This window comes from Lepidochelys olivacea (genome assembly GCF_965140295.1).
Source record: "Lepidochelys olivacea isolate rLepOli2 genome assembly, chromosome: 3".
NCBI lineage: Eukaryota > Metazoa > Chordata > Testudines > Cheloniidae > Lepidochelys > Lepidochelys olivacea.
Genome location: NC_140413.1, coordinates 120,990,809 through 121,011,764, shown reverse-complemented (window position 1 = coordinate 121,011,764; position 20,956 = coordinate 120,990,809). Strand labels below are relative to the sequence as shown.

General features: G+C 42.1%; 1 protein-coding gene across 1 annotated transcript in view; it reads right to left on the bottom strand.

Moving 5' to 3' along the window:
* The window catches only part of SYTL3 (synaptotagmin like 3), a 68,527-nt gene that overhangs the window by 38,655 nt on the left and 8,916 nt on the right, over positions 1–20,956 (bottom strand). Inside the window, exons 4-7 of the mRNA XM_084623492.1 lie at positions 17,145–17,228; positions 14,354–14,956; positions 12,644–12,859; positions 4,791–4,855 (exon numbers count right to left, since the gene is read on the bottom strand). Of these exons, the coding sequence (XP_084479618.1) occupies positions 4,791–4,855; positions 12,644–12,859; positions 14,354–14,463 (391 nt within the window). The 5' untranslated portion in view covers positions 14,464–14,956; positions 17,145–17,228. The remainder of the gene's footprint in view (positions 1–4,790; positions 4,856–12,643; positions 12,860–14,353; positions 14,957–17,144; positions 17,229–20,956) is intronic.

Sequence of the window (20,956 nt, the reverse complement as noted above, 5' to 3'; positions counted from 1 at the left end):
GCTTTTGCCTGTATTGAGTCCAGGACTGCCCCTATAAACTCTAACCTTTGGGTGGGTATGAGAGAAGATTTGGGCACATTGAGGAGGAGCCCCAGCCTGTGAAACATGTCCATGGCCATCGTCATGTGGGACTGAACCTCTTTCTTGGAACGACCTGTGAGAAGCCAGTTGTCGAGGTACAGGAACACTCGAACCTGCCTTTTCTGCAGGAAGGCTGTCACCACCAACATGGATTTCGTGAACACTCAGGGGGCTGTGGAGAGGCCGAATGGGAGAACCATGAACTGGTAGTGATGTTGGTTTATGGCAAACCGGAGGAAGCGTTGGTGTGTCAGATGAATAGCGATATGAAAATATGTGTCCTTCATGTCGAGAGCAGAGTACCAATCCCCCAGATACAAAGATGGAATAATAGTGCTCAGGGAGACCATGTGGAACTGGAGCTTGACCAAAAATTTGTTGAGTCCGCGAAGGTCTAAAATGGGTCAAAGACCCCCCCTTTGCCTTGGGAATTAGAAAGTAACAGGAGTAAAACCCCTTTCCCCTTAGCTCCTGCGGAATCTCCTCCACCACACCTATCTCGAGGAGCGAACGAACCTCCTGCATAAGGAGTTGCTCGTGAGAGGGGTCCCTGAAGAGGGACGGGGAAGATGGGTGGGAGGGAGAGGAGGAGGAAAACTGGAGAGTGTATCCCACCTGTACTGTGCGTAGGATCCATAGGTCCGATGTTATATGGGACCACGCATGGTAGAAGTGGGTTAATCAGTTTAAAAATCCTGGGGATGGATCCAGGAACTGGGTTGGTACACTGTCCTCAGGCGCGCCCTCAAAACCCTTGCTTGTTTCCAGGTTGGGGCTTATTCTGGCCCTGGTTAGGTGTGCTGTTCTGTCTGCGCCTGAAGGCCCATATTGAGGGCAATTCTGCGGAGCAGCTCCTGGTGAGCCCTGTGGTCTATTGGTGGCGGTCCTGACACTGACATACCCACCACCTCGTCTGGGGAAGAGGTTGTCCTCATCTAGACCCTCCTCTGTGTCCCCACAGACCTGGGTCACTTCAGGGCCCTACGGGGCTGGCACCTCTTGAGGTGTCGCAGAGCTTGGCGCCATCTCGGATATTGGGTCTGGGGGCACCGGTTGCTCTTGTGAGTCTGGGGGTGGCCGGGAGAGAGTGGCATCCCTTGTCCTTGATGGGTGCCTGTGTGGCGACTTGGAATGGCTACTATAGCTAGAGCGACCAGAGTCGGCCTCGGATCCCAAGGATGCTGACTGAGTGGACCACAGCAGTGCCGAACATGCAGTGGTCGCAGGGTGCCAGGGAGTGGTGCCTGGCTGACCAGGACAACGAACGGTACCGGGAGTTCCGGGACTGGGATCGGTGTTGGGGACTGGTGTGCAGTTGCCGCGGGTGGCACTGGCTGGTTCGCCTCCAGTGCTGTAACCTCACGCTGGGTTGTGGGCACCGGGGAATAATGGGATGCTGAACTCGACCAGGAGTGGTGCCGAGATGGTGACCTGAACGGCGCACCATTGCTGGCTTCCCTCTGGATAGCACTCTTCTAGGTGGTGCCGGAGGGGGCTTGGCACTGACAACTCAATGAGGTCTTTTGCTGCCTCAAAAGTGTCGGGTGTGGAGGGATGTTCAAGGACCTCCTCCAACCCCTTGTCAGCACTAAATTCGCTGGGTACCGGACTCAACGGGGCCTGTGGCGCCAGAGTCAACGGTGCAGCTTCTTGGCTTGGGCCCGCAATGTGTCTTTGCGTGCTGGGAGCATCTCTGAGCAGCTTAGCAGCTCTCTGGGGAGAGCGCCCTCTTTCTCCGTGCTTGTGCCGCTTAGTCGGTGCCGGAGAAGTCGACCAGTGCCAAAGTTTGTTGTCCCGTCTCGGTGCCGATGATTTGCGGTGCCAGGTCACACACGGATGCCGGGGCACTTGGCACCGAGGATGCCAGTGCCGGTTGGTTGGAGGCTGGAGGTTGTAACGCAGCCTCCATGAGCAATTGCTTAAGGCGAAAGTCTCTTTCTTTCTTAAAAAGAAAAGGAGGACTTGTGGCACCTTAGAGACTAACAAATTTATTTGAGCATAAGCTTTCGTGAGCTACAGCTCACTTCATCGGATGCATTCAGTGGAAAATACAGTGGGGAAATGTATATACACAGAGAACATGAAACAATGGGTGTTATCATACATACTGTAAGGAGAGTGATCACTGAAGATGAGCGAATACCAGCAGGAGAGCGGGGGAGGGAGAGAAGAAAACCTTTTGTAGTGATAATCAAGGTGGGCCATTTCCAGCATTTCTTTCTTGGTGCACAGCTTAAAGGCCTTTCAGATCTTGCAGCGCTCTGCTTGATGAGACTCTCCCAGACACCGGAGACAGGAATTGTGGGGGTCGCTGTTGGGCATAGACTTGTGGCACGTGGCGCAAGCTTTAAAACCCTGGGCTTCCGGCATTCACCGCAGCCCAAGGCTGGTGCTGGAAGTAGCTTCCAGACACCTGAGACAATGGATTTCTAACTACTGATAACTAACTGATAACTACATATGAAAGGCTAAGGGATCACTCACAAGCGAGAGAGAGAGAGAGAGAGAGAACGTTCCAACACTGCCACGGACGGTAAGAAGGAACTGAAGGGGGGTCGGGCCGGCAGGGTAATATATACACCACCATGAGGGTGCTACTCTGAGGGGCTCCCCTGCCATCCTGACAGGAACTGCTAAGGGAAAAATTTCCGACGTCCGTGCTCACAGCGCATGCACCCCTAATTGGAATGGACGTGAACAATCACTTGAAGAAGAAGAATCCTTTCTCGGTGCCGAGCTCGCCGATGGCACCAGGGCGTTCCACATCGAGGATGACACAGTAGGGGTCGGGTCTCCCAAGCCTGGGTCAGAGTGGGGGCGTAGAGCTGCCTCCATCAGGATCTCCTTGAGCACTGTTCCCTTTCCTTAAGAGTTCTCAGACGGAACTTGCAGCACATCTTACAACGATCTTTCTGACGGATCTCCCCAGGCACCGTAGACACGACAAATGTGGGTCACTCTTTGGCATGCGCTTGGTGCAGGCCACACAGTTTTTAAAACCTGGGGAACGTGGCATATCACGGCTCCAGGAAGCAGAGTGGGGGAAAAGGCGGTGGGCAACAAACTCTATACTAAGACACTAATAACACTAACGAACTAACTATATACAACCAGATAAAGAATGAACTTGCTGAGCAAGAGCTACGGGAAGTTCCAGCCACTGTCTCTGGCGGTAAGAAGGAACTGAAGGGGTAGCAGGTCGGCAGGGCTATATATTAGGCACCACGAGGGTGCGACTCCAGGGGCGCCCAGGACGACCCAATGGATGCTGCTAGGGGGAAAATCTTCAAGCCAACGAGCAAGTGTGCGTGCACACACTTGATTGGAATGGACATCAACAAGCACTTGAAGAAGAATAACAGAAAATCACTTTTCTGTATTTGTGAGAGATTGTTTAGATTTACATCTTTACTACTCTCACCAACCACCTCTGGGGAGAGAGAGAGAGAGAGAGAGAGAAATGAGTGCATATAACAACTTTTGGAACTCCACTGACCGCAAGAAGGTGAATCAACCAACATTATTAAATTGGGAAATGTGTTCTATCTAGAAGGGGATTCAGTGAAGTTGATAAATAACTGCTGTCTGATTTTTAGCAAGGAAGTGTATCATTACTCATCTTCTCACTTTGTTTTGATGCCAGCTTTCAGTGAATACCTGTTGTTTCAAAGACTGCTTGATTACTTAATGTATAACATCCTTCTTCTCTTATATTGCTAATGTTTCCACAGATAAACAGAGCTCCCTGAGGGGGTATTTTAAGGACCAGTGTCTATTGGCTTCACCTGCGTATTATCCCTTCTTACATCTGAAGTCATAAAATGGGGATACTCTGGTCCAGGTTGTGTCATTTAGACACAGGTCCCAGATAGGGAAAGTGGGAAGCGACACCACCCCCAGGGGAGCTCAAGAAGGGACTGTGTCTCATAAAACACAATCCTTTCCCCAGAATGCAGGGGTAGAGCACACACTGTAGCAGCCCTTTGGGCGATGCAGCATGTTCCTCATTCACTTGACCTGCTTTGGGTTCCAGTGCTGTGGATGAGGACGGATCTGCCACCACCACACACCCATTGGCTACGTTGTGTCCCCAGTGGCATAGGAGGGCCCTACACAAGGGGGATGGCATAACTGGGCTCCAAACGGGTTTTGGTTTAGGTTCCCATAGATTAGTATGTGCTGAACACTGTCTCATGGTAGGTTTGTAAATTTCCCCTTTTTATTGTCTATTCTATCCTGTCCTCTTTGTAAGCTTTGAACCTACATCACTGAAATCAATAGGAACTTTGCCATTAACTTAAAAGGCTGCAAGACATCTCTTTGCAGTCCACATACCCTAGTGCATCTATATTTATTTCACAGACCATTGTATTTCTTATTCGTCTTAAGGTGCACACTTATTTGGTGCTCACAATTTCAGTTACATTGTTCAAATTGATATGGTTATCATATTTCATTTTATCCAGCCAAAGTACTTTGCCCTTTAAAGGCCTTCTTCTGGCTTATGCTTGAGGCAAACAGGCAGGCATTCTGCTGTCTTACACCCACTGTAGAGACACATACCACAAGATCTAGTCTTTATTTCAGACCTATCTCCTACTAAATGGGCTAAAAATGAAACAAAGCCGTGTGTCAAGATTTTGTATTGTATATTAGTTAGATGAAGACTATACACCGCAAAGCAGTTTGTTGCCTGCTCCAGTAATTACCGTCAGCTGGGAATTTCTTGGCACGTTCCTCAAAGAACCATTCCCCAGTCTTCACTTTAATGTCTCTGAAAAACAAACAAACAGATATTTGAACCTTTTTCACAGTTTCCAAGATGAATTTTCAGGACCATATACATGTGCACTTAAGGCAAAAATCTAATTAACAGTCAAAGACTACAGAGTGATCCTTCTTAATTGTACAGTATAACTAATGGGAGATCACTACAATCTGACCCTGAGTTCAGCTTTGTGATCAGCTTTGTGCTCCCTGTAAGAACTCTTCTGCCCTGACTTATTATCTAGTGTTTAGAGCAACACACTGGAAGTCAAGAGTCCTTGATTCTATTCCTAGCTCTGCACCTGACTTGCTCTGTGACCTCAGATAAGGCCCTTAGGGCTAGTTTGCTGTTTACTGCCATAGCCTAGCTTGAGGGAATGTAAAGGTACTGTAGTGTGTGCTCCTAGGTGTAAGACAGAATGGCTATATAAGAGCAGCACATGCTGCAGTGCCATAACCCTAGAAGGTGCAACACACTCCCTCCTCACTGATGTGGACAGTGTGGTGGTGCCATGGCCTAACCCTAACCTTACCCTGCTCCTCTTTCAAGAAGCTAGTGCCACTGGTAGCAACTGTCATGCACATTACTTGCATGCATCAGGATCATGAGATCAAATGGGTGATATTTTAATGAGTATGAAATGCACATAAGGACAGATCCTTGAGAAAAATTCAAAAGCCTGTAACTAAACAAAACCAAAAAACTATATATAATTCTGACTGAAATTCACAAAGGCCAGGAAATGCAGCGGTTGAGTTGCCATGCTGGTTCTCAATTCATTCCCTTTTAAAATATGGTACAATGTTTAGGATGCTGTGTGCTTTTGTTTCAGCTTGGTTTTAGGTTCCATTTTTAGGCACCTAAATAAGTGTCTTTGTATTCAGAGGAGTTGAACACCTGCAACTTTAACTTACTCCATTGGAAATGGAGTATGTTCAGCTCCTCTTAAAATCAGGCCATTTATTTAGGTGTCTAACCATAGATTATGGTGCTTAATTTAAGACAATGGAATCAGAAAATTTGGCAGTAGAGGTTCTGGTATAACTGTTCTGGACACTGCTTTAAATCCATATAATGTGCTATGATTAGGCTTGAAGGATTAGATTTGTATCGGTAAATGCAGGTAAACATCTATTTCACCATACACACACAAACTGAAGAAGAAATATTTCCATCAGTAATAATAAAAATGTATAGATAGACAAAGTAAGAAACGTACTGCTTGAGAATTTATTAAAGTTTGACTTGAGGATATTTACTTTGTATATTTTGACATGTGATGTAGACAATTTGTGTTTTGATGGTTATAAAGCTTCAATTTTTTGAATCTCAACGTCTACTATGATAAAATAATTATTGTCTGTCCCCCTTGTGTGAACTCCCCCCATAATTTCCCACAGCTGTGAAAATTTAAATCTACAAATGAAGAAAAAGATGCTTAAAACCCATAATTTTGTGCAACTGTGAAAATTTAATCAGATAAAATAAAAAAATGTTGTGGATCGGATACAAAGTGCCATCAAATGCATAAAACAATCAAAGAAAAACAGACAAAAATAAATATATTTTCTCCAATCTCATTCTATTATTTGTAACTTTAGCAGGTGAAAATATTCAGACAGAAGTGTTATTTTTAAGTTTTCTTAGATTCATACATTTTAAGGCCAGAAGGCCTTATGACCATCTAGTCCACGGGTGGGGAACCTTTTTTCTACCAGGGACCACTGACCCACGGAAAAAAATCAGTCATGGGCCACACACAGCCCAGCGGGTGGGGGGGTTCGGGGCCTCCCCTAGGCTCCAGGGTAGGGACAAGGGGAGAAATGAGGGGTTCAGTGTGCAGGAGGGGGCTCTGGGCTGGGGGCTGAGGTGTGGGAGGGAGTGAGGGCTCTGGTGTGGGGCTGGGGATGAGGGGTTTGGGGTGCAGAAGGGGGCTCCAGGCTGGGGCCAAGGGGTTTGGAGTGCAGGAGCATGCTCAGGGTTGGGGCAGGAGGTAGGGAGGAAGTATGAGGTGCGGGGTCTGGGAAGGAGTTAGGGTGTGGGAGGGGGTTCCAACTTGGGGCAGGAGGCTCAGGGTGCAGGCTCCGGCCGGGCGACACTTACCTCAGGCGGCTCCTGGTCAGTGGCACAGCGTGGCTAAGGCAGGCTCCCTGCCTGCTGGGGCTCCGTGCTGCTCCCAGAAGCGGCCGCCATGTCCAGCCCCTAGGCAGAGGGGTGAGGGGGCTCTGCATGGTGCATGCTGCCCAGGCCCACAAGTGCTGCCCCCGCAGCTCCCATTGGCCGTGATTCCCAGCCAATGGGAACTGCGGAGCCGGCGCTGGGGATGGGGGCAACGCGTAGAGCTTCCCTGATCACACCTGCTCCTAGATGCCGCAGGGACATGCTGGGAGCAGCACAGAGCCAACCAGACTTCTGGCAACCTGGCGAGCAGGTGCTTGCGGCTCAAGCCCCGTGAGGGGGTGGAAGAGAGGGCACCAAGGCTCGGGGCTTCCGGCCTGCAGCACAGAGACTTGCCGTGGGCCAGATGAAATGAAGCAGCGGGCCGGATCTGGCCACAGGTTCCCCACCCCTGATTTAGTCTGACCTACACGCCACAGGCCAGTGATCTTCACCCAGTAATTCCTGCCTCAAGCCTATATCTTGTGGTTGGACTGGAGCATATTTGCTAGAAAGACATCCAATCTTGACTTAAAGACTTCAAGTGATGATGAATCCATCACAACACTAGGTAACTTGATCCAATGGTTAATTACACTCACTGTTCTAAATGTGCACCTTATTTCTAGCTTATATTTATCTAGCTTCAGCTTCCAACCACTGGGCATTGTTATGCCTTTGTCACATTTAAGAGCCCTATGCTACCAGAACTACTCCCCATGTGGCTATATATAAACCATGGATTAGATAAATAGAGTTAACTTCTTAAGTTTCCACTGTAAGGCAAGTTTTCCAGACCTCATATCATTCTTGTAGTTCTTTTCTGAACTCTTTCCAATTGTTCAACACCCTTTTGGAGTGTGGAGACCAGACCTGGACAGACTATTCTAGTAGCAGTCTCACCAGTGCTGTACATAAGAACAGCCATACTGGTTCAGACCAAAGGTCCAACTAGCCCATTATCCAACAGTGGCCAATGCCAGGTGCTCCAGAGGGAATGAACACAACAGGTAATCATCAAGTGATCCATTCCCTGTCGCCCATTCCCAGTTTCTGCCAAACGTATGTATACATAAATTATATCAACTTCCTGTTTGATTTTCCCCTGGTTATACATCCAAGAATTGCATTAGCCAGTTTAGCCACAGTAACACACAGGGAGCTCATATTCAGTTAGTTATTCATCATGACCCCTGAGGTCCTTTTCAGTGTCACTGCTTCCAAAACAGAGTCCCCAATCCTGTAACTGACCTATATACGTTGTCTGTTGTTCAAATGACCTCATCTCACCAAGTGATCTAGACTGCTCTGTATAATTGACCTATCTTTATCATTATTTACCATTTTACTTATTTTCATGTCACCTGCACACTTTGCCAGCAAAGATTTAATATTTTCTCCTCGATCATTGATAAACATACAAAATAGCATTACACCAAGAACAGATCCCTGTGGGAGCCCACTAGAAACACCTGCTTTGGATGATGACTCCCCATTTACAATTATTTTTTGAAGTTTATCAATTAGCCAGTTTTTAATCCATTTAATATGTGATATATTGATTTTGTATAGTGCTAATTTTTTAATCAGAATGTTATGCGGAACTAAATCAAACACCTGACAGATGTCTAAATCCATACTATGTCAATACAGTTACCTTTATCATCCATACCTGTAATCTCAAAATCAAAAAAATATATCAAATTTCTTGAACAAGAGATATATTTTCCATAAAATCATGCTTTTATGGGGGGAATGGACAGGGGTAAGGGGGATGCTACCCTGAAAAGTTTGGGGACCACTGATTTAGAAAGACAAACAACATTATAAATAACTTTATCCTTGTTCACCGCTTCCATCTTACCACAGGATGTACATATTTAAATGTTACTTTACATCTAGCATTCATTCAATCCAGATTTATTTAGTTTGAATACATTACATGACTAACAATATGATCAGCCCCAAAATCCCTGATCCGAACATCCCCAAACTTTCTGAGGTTAAGATGCCAATTGGAACATTGCAGCTTGGCCTTCTTTCTACTCATGATATAGCAAACCAAATGCCGACCTCAGTTAAACATTTATTTTCTTTGGACAGGTGGGATGTGAGCACTTAAGAGTTGAATTTGGCTGACAGTGTTCATCTAGCAAATGGGGACATGTATGTAGCCCTGTGATAAATCATATCCAAGGCTATAATGGGACTGCTTTAGAGATATTTGCCCTCAGCCATGCACAGAGAAAGGGCATATGAGAAGTTAAAAGATACTTCTATTCACATTTATAAACTTATCAGAGCAAGACCATGAACAGAGGATGATGGCTGATTTCTGTTCACTTATGCGTGACTCATAGTAATACCTACAATCATCTAGATATAGCACACAGGAAATACATTTCCATTTTGTTTTTGAAATGTCAAAAACGGTGTTTTATGGTAGCCTTTTTGTCATTGCTTATGCTCAGTTTGGTCTATGAAGTTTGTCTCCACAGATAATCTAATATCTAAAACTAGTATTTAAAGAGCAGGGTAGGGGAGGAAGAACGTCAGTGATGTTGCTGATACCAATGTTTTGTGGGGGAAAAAACATTTTAACAGCAACTGAGAGCTAGATAATAGCATCAGGATTAAAAAAAATCAAGATGAAGATAATGAAATTATACTGCCTATCAAATGTACACCAGTATGTTTTGTAATTGATCATTTATAAGCAGTCACTCTACTTGCCATCACAAAGACACACAGAGACTCTGCTGGCCTAGATTCTGCAAGAAGTCATTTAGACGCTGATTTTCGGAAGTCAACGTGCTTTTCTTGACTTCAACAGAAGGTATGAGTGCTCAGTACTGTATCTCTGAAAATCAGACTCTAAATTTCTACATCCTTCCTCTTCCCATAAAATATAGGGCACTGAGTAGAACTACTCCATTACAGAGGGTCCACACATAGCCCTATCCATCTCTTAAGCTTTATAGTCCTGAACCAAAGCCCATTAAAGTCAATGGAAAAACTCCCAATGATTCCAATGGGCTTTGGATCAGGCCCTAAGTGATAAGCTCAAATGAGGCTTAAGCGCAGACAGGGCCTTGTGCTGTCCTTCTCCTCAAAGGTAAATTTCACTCACTGAGGATGCATAATTTTTCAACGTCTGCAATAGACAGAAAAATAGATTTCCTTGGGCGTGTTTATGTGTGTGTGTCTTGCTGCATGCATTACTAAATATCAGGATAAGTAATGATATGAGATACGATATGATGTGATCTTAATTGGCTGAAATGACACTTTTATTATAAACCTCTATTTTTAGTTGCTTTGGGATAAAAAGAGTTTTTCCATGTTACACTTAGCCTCTGAACAATAGTCTTAAAAAACAAATGAGAAAAAATGTGGTCCATTTGTCTTTAACTTATGGTTTCCTACACACAAAAATAGTTATGAATCCATCCCCTTTTCACTAAAAAGAAAAGCACTTTGGAGGTGGAGATAATGGTTCTGGAGCTCATATAATTCAAAAGCTGCTTTTCCCTCCTTCCCCCCGAAAAAAACAAACTCATAATTATTTAGCCCCAAATGTCGAGCAAACTACTGTGCCTGTTTTGTGATAAATGCATTTCAAATACATGGTTTAAAAATCACAATTTACATGAAAAGACATTCATTGTGCATTCTTAAAGTCTGCACTGTCACCCAAGATACACAAACTGACTTTAAAAAGAACAGGAGTACTTGTGGCACCTTAGAGACTAACAAATTTATTTGAGCATAAGCTTTCGTGGGCTACAGCCCACTTCATCGGATGCATAGAATGGAACCTATAGTAAGAAGATATATATATATACACACACATACAGAGAACATGAAAAGGTGGAGTAAGAGGCTAATTAATTAAGATGAGCTATTATCAGCAGGAGAAAAAAACTTTTGTAGTGATAATCAAGATGGCCCATTTAGAGAGTTGACAAGAAGGTGTGAGGATACTTAACACGGGGAAATAGATTCAATATGTGTAATGATCCAGCCACTCCCAGCCTCTATTCAAACCCAAGTTAATGGCATATTAATTAATATGCAAACTAAATACCATTAACTTGGGTTTGAATAGAGACTGGGAGTGGCTGGGTCATTACACATATTGAATCTATTTCCCCGTGTTAAGTATCCTCACACCTTCTTGTCAACTCTCTAAATGGGCCATCTTGATTATCACTACAAAAGTTTTTTTCTCCTGCTGATAATAGCTCATCTTAATTAATTAGCCTCTTACTCCACCTTTTCATGTTCTCTGTATGTGTGTGTATATATATATATCTTCTTACTATAGGTTCCATTCTATGCATCCGATGAAGTGGGCTGTAGCCCACGAAAGCTTATGCTCAAATAAATTTGTTAGTCTCTAAGGTGCCACAAGTACTCCTGTTCTTTTTGCGGATACAGACTAACACGGCTGCTACTCTGAAAACTGACTTTAAACTGGCAACCATCCACAGATCGTCAATCCTGTTCAAAAAGCTAGTACAAGACCTATGTATCACTTGAGTTCTTATTTCAACCTAAATTTGAGGTGTAAAGAGGGATTTACGTGGTGCATAGCCCTTATACTGACCTCCTTCACAGTGATGAATTTCATTTAAAATACTTGTCCTATGCACAGGGATGAATTTCACCTTCAGAACTGCTCGTTTGATTTCAAAACTCTGTTTTTGTCTATAAAGTACCACAACATTTCTCATCAAAGTCAGAAATGTATCAGAATATCCCTGATTTGGACTATTGAGCTTAGACAGGATGTTCTGAATAAGAGTATATTCAGTGGAGGTATTTAATATAGTAGTACAGAGAAGGTAAATCAAAAACTCTTGTTTACACTTTCTGGTAATACAAGAACAAAGTAATATGCAATGAAATCAAAAGGTAACAAACTTAAATTAGATAAGCATAGGGCTGTCTCTGACTATATGCGCTTGTCATCAGAATGTTGTTATTAATATTTGTTATACATTTTTAATCTACATGTACTATAGTTTCATATTATTTATTATATTAATTATTAAGTATTATTATTGTTGTTATTATTATTAAACACAGTGGGGATACCTCTACTCTTGTGATAAGGGCCTTGGGAAAAATAATGACAAGGAAGTAGTCAAGAACTCAGCCAAACATCTCATCCAAAAGATGGCACCTCCTGTGGCACAAGATCCCCAGCACCCTGCAGGAATGCACTGGTTCAGTACTGACTCATAGGGAAGATAGCCATCTGTGGGAATCACAGTATCAGTTACTGCAGCTATCTGGGTTTTCTTCAGATAATTTCTATGGAAGAACTGACTATACCAAATCCTGCCCTACCTTATGAGATCTAACACTATCACAGCCCCAGGAAATACTGACGCATGTTTGAGTCTCTGTGACCTGTCCATTTTGCTAAACAGAAGGGGTGAAATTCTGGCTCCACTGAAGTCAATGACAAAATTCCCACTGACTTCAACGGGGTGAGGTTTTCACCCTAGGCTTTCAACTCTTGTCAATGCTACCTTAATTATAACAATTTAGGCATTTTATTTGCTTCTCTAACTATTACAACACCACAAACAACAGAGATGGCTCAGCAAAACTAGTCAAATTTCTCACCCATGAGCATAACAGATGGTGCATTTCCACAAATAGGGATTCAGGCAGACACGGCACTCAGAGCACACTCGATGACTGCATCCATTGCACACTGCACCTCTATTCATCACTAGTCCCAAGGATTTCTGACAGCGAGCGCAGGATCTTTCTTGGTACTCATGGCTTACACTTTTTGCCCCCTTCCAACGAAGTTGCTGCAGCTGAATTTTCAATTTCCTGTCCACACCAAGCAAATAAAAATATGTACAATCACAAACTGATAATGTTTGTGTCCAATAGTGATAATAATTATGGGTCAAATCTTCAGATTTTTACGTTGCCTGAAATCACTTTCATACAGTATTTTTTTGCATTATCAGTTGCACATGAAACCCCACTTCTGCACATAAATGGAGTTCTAATCTAGTACAAATGGTGCTCTGCACATGCAAATTATGCACACGTAACAGGGAGCCAAAAAGTATGTATGCAAGTGATCATGTGTTCAAAGCTGTGCACATGCAAAAGAAGTGGGGTTTGGTTCCCTTTGCAAATTTGACTCATGAATGAGAATTGCAAAAACATCTTCATTAAATACATGAATCAGCTAAGGTGAATTTAATTGAATTATGTGTAGACTTAAAATTACAAAAACTAAAACCAAAACCATTTTAAAACAAAAAATTGAAAATTGTTGCTTTTACTTACCTGACATAACCGTAGTTCAGTGTTTCTCTGACAAGGATCAGTAACATTAAGAATCCTGTTCCCTGCACTATTTGGTTACAGCATAACCCTTCTGCAGGAGAATATTCTGACTATACAAAGTTGAACTGAGTAAATACCAAAGAAGTTACTGTATTTGCTCAAATTTAAAAATGAATTTGTTTCAGCTTTGCTTACAACCTATTAGCATTTGTTTTCCACAGACATTTAAGTTTTAATCATACAAATACTTGCAGAAAGCAAACTGTAGGGCCTACACTCAAATGTGAAAACATAGAGAATTTTAAAGTTGCATGTGTAAATATTAGCAACCCAAATGGTATGTTTTATATGGGGTGGGTTATTGCTTGAGAAAGTAGGTTGCAAGGTTCCAAAAAAACAATAACACCTTGTCAGAGCCCTAGTACACAGGAAACAAAATAAGCTAGACAAAGATTTAACCTCACCCTTTACAAATCAAATATCCGTGTGAAGGTACTGAGAGAGAATTAAATTTAAACTCTTCATTCAGCCAATAAAACCCTCTGGTGATGACAGAAAATTGCACACTAGTACATGCAATGCACTTGGCATAAAATTTATATGGGATGGGACACTGCTTCACTCAACATGGGGAACAGGTTCCCAAAACCCCTTGTGAGAATCCTGGAACAGATGAAATGACGTAAATCAGTCAAAGACCTGATCTCATTCTTTGTAACTGGGACAATCCACGTGCACCTGTGAATGTGATGAGGGAGAATTAACTATAAACTCTCCACTGAGGGAGTAACCCTTGTGGTAGCCTGATTTTTTCTAGGAATGCTAGAAGCTAAATTCATTGAGTAGTTTATTCAATGCACAGTATTTATTCAGCTCTAATGGATAGTGAGCCATGACACACTGGATACCTCTTAGTTTTCCCAACTGGAAAAAAGATACTAGTTAACAGCAGATAGGAGATGAAATAAGATTAGAGAAGAAAGCAAAGAGAAATGGTGGCATAGTACAAAAAAGGCAAAATACCTTATCCTTTCCTCATCCACTTTTCTCACCATCTGGTCACGGTACAGGACCTGTAAAACTGTCTCTCGTTCCAATTCCTTAAGGAAGTTCAGATTCAGTTCACAGGTCATTTTCCCCACACTTCACTTCCTTTAGAGACTCCTGCACTACACAGTTCTACTATATCCAAGCTGACAGATATGACTGTTGTCTGGAGTATAATATGGCATGCAGGAGGTCTATGAGTTCTTTTATGTGCCTGTGCTCTTATTTCATTGGTGATACATTTCTACTGTGTCATACTCTTGAAGAAAAGAAAAAAGAGTGTTCATCTCCATGCAAATCATAATTTCCAGAGTGTCTCTGCCCCCTGATGAATATGGTCATTTAGCAGGGTCACAACAGTCTGCTGCCTTTCATATGAAAGTTCTTTTTTTGCTGAGAGTGGCTCCAAAACTGACAATAGCCCAAAGTAAGATTTTATTTGTAATCACCAGGCTGAGGGAGCCTTCACACAGAAAAAGGGCATGAAGGAGAGGAAAACAGCTTGTCTTACTTGCCCTCTTGCTTTAGAAATTTCATGGTAGGAAGTAACTAGAATAAAAATAGTATCTTGATCAGGACCTAGAGAAAAACAAAGATAAAGTGTTATTTTTCCTCATTTCTTCTTCTTCAACATCTCTCTGCTAGCATCTGGGCATTACTCTGTGAAAAACAAACTCTACCGTACACAAACTATACCTTTCACACACTGATTCAGACATGCTGGAGTAACCTGGAGATACTGAACAAGACAGACCATTCTTCAGTCAGCATTACCATCATTCCCACATGTTTCATTAATGCTTAGCTTTCTGCATTAATAGCTTAGAAAAGACTAATTTTGGTGTTGTGCTGATAATGCAAAAAAATCAATCAATTAATAAAAGTAGCTGCCAAGAAAATTCAGAGGCTGCTCTGGGGGCCTCATGATTTGAAGATACATTGGTTATGATATGTGCTCCTTAGCTGATTAGTAGCTGTACATCTCATCTTATGGAAGTGACAAAGCATTAAAAACTTGTAATAAAAGGAGAAAGAGCAACACCCCTTAGAGTTGTTTCTATCAATTATTTATATGTTTTAATAGCTAATGGACCTGTCATCTGAATCATAACTAGCTTCTTTCTGTAGAGGCTAGATAAAAGGTTTTGCACACAGCAGAGCTGCTATCTTTGTTAAACATACACAAACACAAAAGGTCAAGAGGATACAGTTTTATTTCTTGCATTGTGCACAAATAGCTCCTCATCCCAAACTGATGAGTTACTTATGTGCAAACATACAAGAAGCAGGAAAATACAGAAAGAGAAATAGATGAATGTGACACAGAGACCCTTTTTTCTCATCTCAGACCTGACAAACTCACTACACCAAAGATGTCTTTTACATGTCTTATTCATTAAAAAGTAGTATGTAAGGTATCTAGAGAAAGCTCCTAATTTGTCAAGAGTCATAATCTCATTGCAATATGTATGTACAAGTAATATTTATGGAATAATGTATTTATATGGAAAATAGGCTTTATGGACTTTGAGTAAAAATTAGTCACCGGGGTAATGTGTCTCCATGATGACCTATTCAAGCAAGAGGGAGCTGTCACCCCTCCTTAGTCAGCCATCGAGGTAATGCAAGGTTCTATTGTCTACCCTTGCCACACCCCAGAACAATCAACAGAAAACTATCGAAGACAATTGCAAATTATTGAAACCACTTGGAGGTGAAAAGGAACATTATAGGAGGCCGGAAATGACTCTGGGTATGAATAAAGACAAAAGACTGCTTCACTTTAAGAGAAGCAATGTCTATACTATAGCCTATGTCAGCAAAATTTATGTTGCTTGGGGGGGGGGGGAGTGGTGGAATCCACCCCCCGCCCCCGAGCGACATAAGTTACACAGACATAAGCACTCATGTGCACAACGCTATGTCGGGGGGAGAGCTTCTGCCACCGACATAGCTTCGGCTGCTCTCGGAGGTGGTTTTTTTATGTTGACAGGAGAGCTCTCTCCTGTTGACATAAAGCGTCATCACCAGATGCGCCACTGCAGTGCTGTACATATAGAGATAACCAGAGTGTACAGGAAAGCACTCTGTATCCATTCACTGAGGAAAAACCCCTGGCAGAGAAGGGTGCTTTCATGAGCATTTGAATGCTGGCTCTTCCGAAACTAGCCAGCTCTGCAACTGACTAAACTTGGGGAGGTGAAATCTTCTTTATTAGCTAAGAAAAGTAACTATTAATAAGTGAAGACCCAGGTTCACATTTTATGATTTTGTTTCATATTGTAACCACTTTTTCTACCACTCTCACATTTCTACTTAAATCCCTATTGCTACTTTAATAAATCTTCTTTGGTTTTATAAGCACCCTCAAGTGCTCTGTGATTTACAGGAGCAGTGGTTTAAGGTACAACTGGTAAATTAGGGTATACTGCATCTTTGGGTACAGAGGATTGGAAATTGCTGAGAGTAATCAGTGTCAGGGGCTGGATATTTCAGGGGAACACTTCAAAGGGACTTGGGTACCCCTATTGCTAACCTGCTAAACTAGGGCTGGCATAGTCCAGAGGAGAATGCTTGAGTGGTTGAAGGCCTGGCACGGTCAGGAAGCTAACACCCAGCAACCACAAACAAGACTTCCTCTTGCTGGAAGAGGGGGGCAACAAGATGATTCACAGTTCTGGGTACCTCAAGAACCGTGACAACAAAGTTTAAGTAAAAACACGCAAGAATTGCTTTGTATCTATGGGACATATTCTGTGGTACTTACTTGTACAAAACTCTCACTGAAATCAAAAGGCATTTGCTTGATGAAACTGCAGAAACTGGCTCTATATGTATAGCTTTCAAAAAACTGAACACAAGAAAAAGTGTGTTATTTTTTAATAATAATGCATATTACTGTTGCATCTGCAGAAGGGAAACAGTTATTGAATCATATTCAGAATATTTGCATATCTTACAAAATCATACTGTTTCTATTAGGTTATAAAGTCTATATTTGGGTTGGTTTGACCTATTCAGGAGAGTTTAAAAGCAGATCAGTTTTGACCCACCTCTATTATTAAAAGGCAATAAAATAAAAATTAGTTTTGAAATCAAGTCTTGAGTGTTTAATCTAAGTATTATAACAGTCTTGGGGTTCATTAAACAACAAACCAAATGAATGAGCAAGGAACAAAACTTTAATAAAACAAACTGGAGAGCATCTCTGGTGATCTACACACAGCCATGTGGTGTTCCCAACCACTGCCTCAAGGGCACATCTCCAAATTCCTATGTTCATAATACTGTCCCTTATGAGGGAGCGTCTCTAAATTATAATCTTCTACAAACATATCTCTATATCTTCCCTGTTAAAGAAAAACAAATTAACTCATATATAACAGCTAACAACTATCTAAAAACACATGCATTAAATTCTAAACCCATCTACTATATTTCCATAAACCCAGTTTGTCAACTACCTAGAGAGGACAGATTACTAGCACATCACTCTCCAGTGAGTCTTTACCACTCACTTTTCCCACGTAACCTTACTCCAGGCAGGTTAGCAAGTCTCTATGAGTCTTCCAGGAAGTTTAATTTCACACTCCGATCTTCTGAGGATCAGCCTTTCATTAGAGTCTGAGTTGTTCACTTGTTCTTTGACAGTTGCTCCTTTGTGCATCAATGACAAAGGATCAGTCACATAGGAAATGCCAGAGTCCACATCAGCTGTCAATGTTGTGGAACCTTCTGGGATTAATCATACATCCCTTCAATTATGTCAAAATGTGTCCACCTGGTCTGTCTCGACTACATAAAACCTTGGATGCAGCTGTTCTTTAATGGCACCCCTTTGGCCCCAAGTATCAGAGGTGTGATTCCTCAGGCACACTCTATCACCTGGGTTAAGAGATGGGAGATCACAGGCCCTTTTGTCAAAATAATATTTCCACTTCCACTTCTGATTTCCTTTCATCTTCTGTACGGTTGCACTGTTATGAGATTTCAGCAGGTCATCAGTAATTGGTAAATTAGATCTGATCTTTCTTGCCATTAACAACTGAGCTAGAGAAAAGCCATTCTCCAGGGGTGTAGTTTGGTAACCAATAGTGCTTTATACAAATCACCCCCCACCGTCAAAAGTCTTTTTCATAAGATTCTTTACTGTCTCTATAAACATTTCCTAAAGTCCATTTGATTGGGATTTTCATCACAAAACATCAAATCCAAATTATCCCCAATCTCTGGCAAATTGCCTAAAATCTGCACTGAAAAATTGCGGCCCATTATTACTAAAGACTTCATCTGGAATTCCATGTTTGGAGAAGATTCTCTTCAAGCCGGCTATCACTAATTTATTATTAGTACTGTGCAGTGTGCAAATTTCTGGATACAGAGAATAATAATCTGTGACTATTAAATAATCCTTTGATTGTCAGGGAAATATATCAGTACCAACCTTCTTATAAAGCCTTTGTGGAACTGGATGCATTTGACTTTTCTGCATTTGAGATCTGCAGCATTTTGCAAAATGATTATTTCCCCCACATTTATGACAATATCCTAAAGGCAATACACTGTTTCTGACCTGTGACAGGTTCGGTCTGAGAGAACCCCTTGGGACTGTCACCTGATGTGCTGAAATTACCTCTGAGCCCATTTTCCCTGAGGGCTTGGAACTCCAGAACCCTGTCTTGTTGAGCCAGACACGCTAGTCTACTGCAACAGAGACCCAGGTCTGAACCACACCCCCAAAGCTGCAGGCTTTAACTGAAAACCACTTAGCAGGTTACCTATCTCCAGCATCCAGACACCCAATTCCCAATGAGATTCAAACCCCAATAAATCTGTTTTACTCTGTATAAAGCTTATAGGATAAACTCATGAATTATCCGCCCTCTATAATACTGATAGAGAGATATGCACAGCTGTTTGCTCCCCCAGGTATTAATCACTTACTCTGGGTTTGTTAATAAACAAAAGTGATTTTATTAAGTATAAAAATAGGATTCAAGTGGTTTCAAGTAATAACAGACAGAACAAAGTAAGTTCCCAAGCAAAATAAAACAAAACATGCAAGTCTAAGCCTAATAGATTTAAGAAACTGAATACAGGTAAATCTCACCCTCAGAGATGTTCCAATAAGCTTCTTTCACAAACTAGACTCCTTCTTAGTCTGGGCCCAATCCTTTCCCCGGTACAGTTCTTGTTAGTTCCAGCTCAGATGGTAACTAGGGGTTTTCTCATGACTGGCAGCCCCCTTTGTTCTGTTCCACACTCTTTTATAGCTTTGGCACAAGGTGGGAATCCTTTGTCTCTCTCTGAGTTCCCACCCTTCCTTCTAAATGGAAAAGTACCAGGTTTAAGATGGATTCCAGTATCATGTGACATTATTCACTGGCTGGAATCCACGTATACAGGAAGGCTTACAAGTAAACAGAGCCATTTACAACCAATTGTCCTAGTTAATGGGAGCCATCAAGATTCCAAGCCACCATTAAGGGCCCACACTTTGCATAGTTACAATAGAGTAATACTTCATATTTCTAGCTTCAGATACAAGAATGATACATTCATACCAATAGGATGAACACACTTAGTAGATTATAAGCTTTGCAATGATACCTTACAAGAGACCTTTTGCAGAAAGCATATTCCAGTTACATTATATTTATACTCATAAGCATATTTCCATAAACATATGGAATGCAACATCACAGGGCCATACTGTGATCCACAGCTTCCTTATGAGCATCTGTAACCAGTCTTCCCCGTAGCAATGGTTTTCACAGCGAGTAGTTCCACTCTGATTTGACCTATTCTGGCTCTATTCTTTTGCACTTAGTACATGGATAACCCTTTCTGATGAATTCTGCTCTTTGGTTTGTTGTTTCACAGTTTCTGCTGCCCTGCATATTTGGAGAGCTTTTTCTAACGTTAAGTCTCCTTCAGGTAGCAGTCTCTCTCTTAACACATAGTCTTTAATGCTAAAAATGAGTCTATTTCTGACCAGAGACTCTGTTGGCTCACCAAAGTCACAGGTTTTACTGAGTTTCCTTAATTTTGTGACATATTGCTCTATGGTGTCATCAGTTTTTTCATGCATGTAAAAAAAGTGTCTCTCTTAAATGTTTCATTCCTTTTTGGCATGCAATTTTCTCAAGTTTAGTCAGTATCTTGCTCATCTTCATGCTTTCACCTTCTTCAAACATAAAGTTGTTATAAATATCCAATGCTTCCTCCCCAACAACATACAAAAAGATTGATGATTTCACTTTATCATTTTTTTCTCTGCCCTGATGGCTGCTAAATAAATTCAAATCTCTGTCTGATATTTTTTTCAGTTCTCTGCAACATTGCCTGACAATTGCAGACTGGATGGAGGTTGCAACATGTCCATTTTTGGCTTTTTCCCCCCTTCTTAAGCTAGTCAAGTTCTACTGTGATCATCAAATACAAGCAAAAGCCTCTGTGCCCGGTGCTCAACGTGTTTCTCTCGTGCCTCCCTTTGTCTCTGCTTTCAGTTGCAAACTCAGGAGTAAACTTCAAAATCACTGCACTTCCCTTATCTTTCAACTCTTCTGACACCATGTA